The 2784-nt window shown below is 47.7% G+C and overlaps 1 protein-coding gene across 1 annotated transcript; it reads right to left on the minus strand.

The window, feature by feature from the left end:
- Window positions 1-249: 249 nt before the first annotated feature.
- Window positions 250-1911, minus strand: LOC145984551 (uncharacterized). The gene has a single exon (XM_083118199.1). The coding sequence runs from the start codon at window positions 1770-1772 to the stop codon at window positions 255-257; it is 1518 nt and encodes a 505-aa protein (XP_082974325.1). The 5' UTR covers window positions 1773-1911; the 3' UTR covers window positions 250-254.
- Window positions 1912-2784: the final 873 nt, after the last annotated feature.

The following is a 2784-nucleotide window of genomic DNA, read 5'->3' on the forward strand; positions in this document are numbered from 1 at the left end:
ATTGCAACTTGGGTAATCAACTTTAAAATTCGATGCAGGAATTAGAGTATGCACTTCACACCACGATAGCGATTGCTGTGTAAAAAATGACACTAGGAAGATTACTTGATAGGAAAAAAGAGAATATCCGTGTTTTCCCCCCTTTTTTTAGCTCTATATACTTACTGCAACCTCCCGAGAATGCACATCTTGATGCTCTTGCTGCACACACACACACACACATGCTCACACACAAAAAAAATCACCACATTATATCATAGAAATTTTAATAATTTTAGCACCGATTGAACACGACGACGCAAATCTTTCTTGTATTTCAAAATCAAAGAATCTTTTTTACTATAGCGAAGGAAATTCGTGTAGCAGTCTGAAAACATTACAGGTGAACAGTCTGTTTTGTAGTGGTTCATTTGGACTATTTTTGTACTTAAAACAATGTCTTTCTTCATAGCTGGGTAAATCGCTTGAAGAGCGTAGTGGTTGAACACGATGAGAGCATTGTCTGTAGCGACGAAACTTTTCACCGAATGTCCAGGCTGACTATAATTGGCGCTTCTCACTCTATGTCGTAACATGTGCAAGTACTTTGGTATCCCTGGGTCGTCGTCACTCCGGAAAGTGTCAAAAAAATACGCATTCTGAACGGAGAACGACGCATATTTTTGGAGAGCCCGCGGTTCCGATAGAAAATACTCCCGGAACATTTCCGACCATTTGTACGTTGTAACCGGAAGAATCGCTTCGTCAATGTCTATCGGAAGTACGAAATTAAAATTATAAATATTTCGATAAAAACAGTCGTTGTAAGGAACTAACTCGTTGCGGCGTTTCTGCCACAGATTCGTCCGAAGAAATTTGGAACGCAGCGCTGGGGAGTTGGGTTGGTTACCCGGAAGAGTCAATGGGACAACGTCCAGCACGCCGCGCTGCATGTAATGACGTAATACACGCGTCATGTTCGGGTGGACATCGTACACGTACACAAAGAACTTCTTGGCACCTAAAATTCTGTTCAGTTCCAACCACTCCACAAGTCGGGTAGACATATCTTCCGCGAAATCCATTCCTTTCACGCACACCGCAAAGCCCTTCTTCTGGACGCCCGACAGAAGTTGGCTGTAGTCTTTAGTCTTGACTGGCAGGTACGTTGAGGGGTGGCTGCACGGGAGTATGGAAAGGGACACAGCCTTCGGGACGCTCCCGGAGTCACTGATGTTCAAAGGGATGGGACAACTGAACAGAAATGGCTTGTATGCACTCTCACCTGACTTCTTGTCCCACTGTTCCACCCAAATTTCCGTCCTGATCGACTCCAGAACCACCGGACTTCTGTCATCGTACCACAGTTGACAGTACAGTGTGTTGTTGCTTTTACCCTCCACCATCCCGATGATGCGAACGTAGTGGTAGACGTTACCTTGGTAACGGAGACGAGCGTCATAGTACGCCGAGTAGAGGTACACGTTGGTGTACGATGGAATTTGCCAGTGGATATTGTTCCGATGAACATCTTTAGGCCCTGGAGGGGATAGGTGGTCGCACAGGGGGAACTCACGTTGCTGGAACTGCGTTTCCAAAGAGTAGGCGATGATGGTCGGGATTCGAACTCCGTACCCTCCGATCCGGCTTCTGGAACTTGGCATCTCCGTCAATTCCGTGCACACCAGGCTCAGTCCGAGAAAACCGGAAGTGAGGGCGAGGAGAAGGATCCACTTCCGGTGAGATGGTGTGCGAAGGGCCGCGCGAGCAGCCGCTTGCACCACGCACCCCATCCCTCGCCGCACTGCAACACGTGGGTACGGGTACAGCACGCCAGCGTGATCCGTCCAGCTTCTCCAATCAGGTCCACCTGTCTCCCGGCCGCCAGTGCTGCGAACTGCCTTGCTTTCTGCCCGCGAGGATCGTGTTTCGTCTTTCTTCCGCGGTGTCGCTGCAGTGCGCGCGCTACAACGGGAAGCAACAAGCAAGGAGTCGATGCAACAAGTTCGTGGGTACTTGTATTTATGTTCCTGGCACTGGCAGGCCTGTAGCTAGGCGGGGCCCGGGTGATCTCGGTACCTCTAGCCAAGGTTCGACCCTCCCCCCTGGATTGTTGTTTCAATCTTTCACAACCTCCTATAGTGTCCGCCCATTTTCTTGCCAGAAGCTGTGCAAAATTCCCTATTCTCTGACACAGAAGATGCATAACTATGAACTACTGGGGCATGTAAAATCGTAAGTTTATTCCAATGGAGCAGCGACGTGCCTAGGATTTTCTAAAAGGGGGGGGGGGATTACGTATATTTTTTTTCAGCAGTCGATACTCATTTTTACACCTTTTCCAGCCTTCGACTTTTTCTTTTAGGAATGCCCTACCAACTCCCCTTGCGCACACCACTGCAATCGAGCACGGGTAAACGTGCTTCCTTCTTTAAATGAGGACAAAATATTTGTTTTAAATTCACTTTGCACTCGCATAGGTCAATCGGGACTTGTCATATAGTTTGGAGTAGAATTCGAATTACGCAATAAAAATAGGACACCCAGAACCTGAAATACTGGCTTCACGGCAATGCGTTATGTGTGTTGCCTAACTCTGCGGCGATAGCAGAACTTCCTATTGAAAAGTGGCTGTTCAAGTTGAGTTAGTAAACACGCACCACGCATTGCAGGGAAGCCAGTATTTCAGGATTTAAGTGTCCCAATTTTATTGCCGGTGACTGTACCTTCACAGGAAATTTAATCCTGGACCAAGGGAACTCGCAGAGGGGGGTGGGGCAGAGGGGCAAAAATAATAACCAAATA

The sequence above is a fragment of the Lepisma saccharinum genome, chromosome 2, assembly GCF_977018435.1.
Source record: "Lepisma saccharinum chromosome 2, izLepSacc3.1, whole genome shotgun sequence".
NCBI lineage: Eukaryota > Metazoa > Arthropoda > Insecta > Zygentoma > Lepismatidae > Lepisma > Lepisma saccharinum.

What these genes read in the sequence shown, in the direction of transcription:
- LOC145984551 (XM_083118199.1), bottom strand. Translation starts at nt 1,772, where the DNA reads ATGGGGTGCGTGGTGCAAGCGGCTGCTCGCGCGGCCCTTCGCACACCA.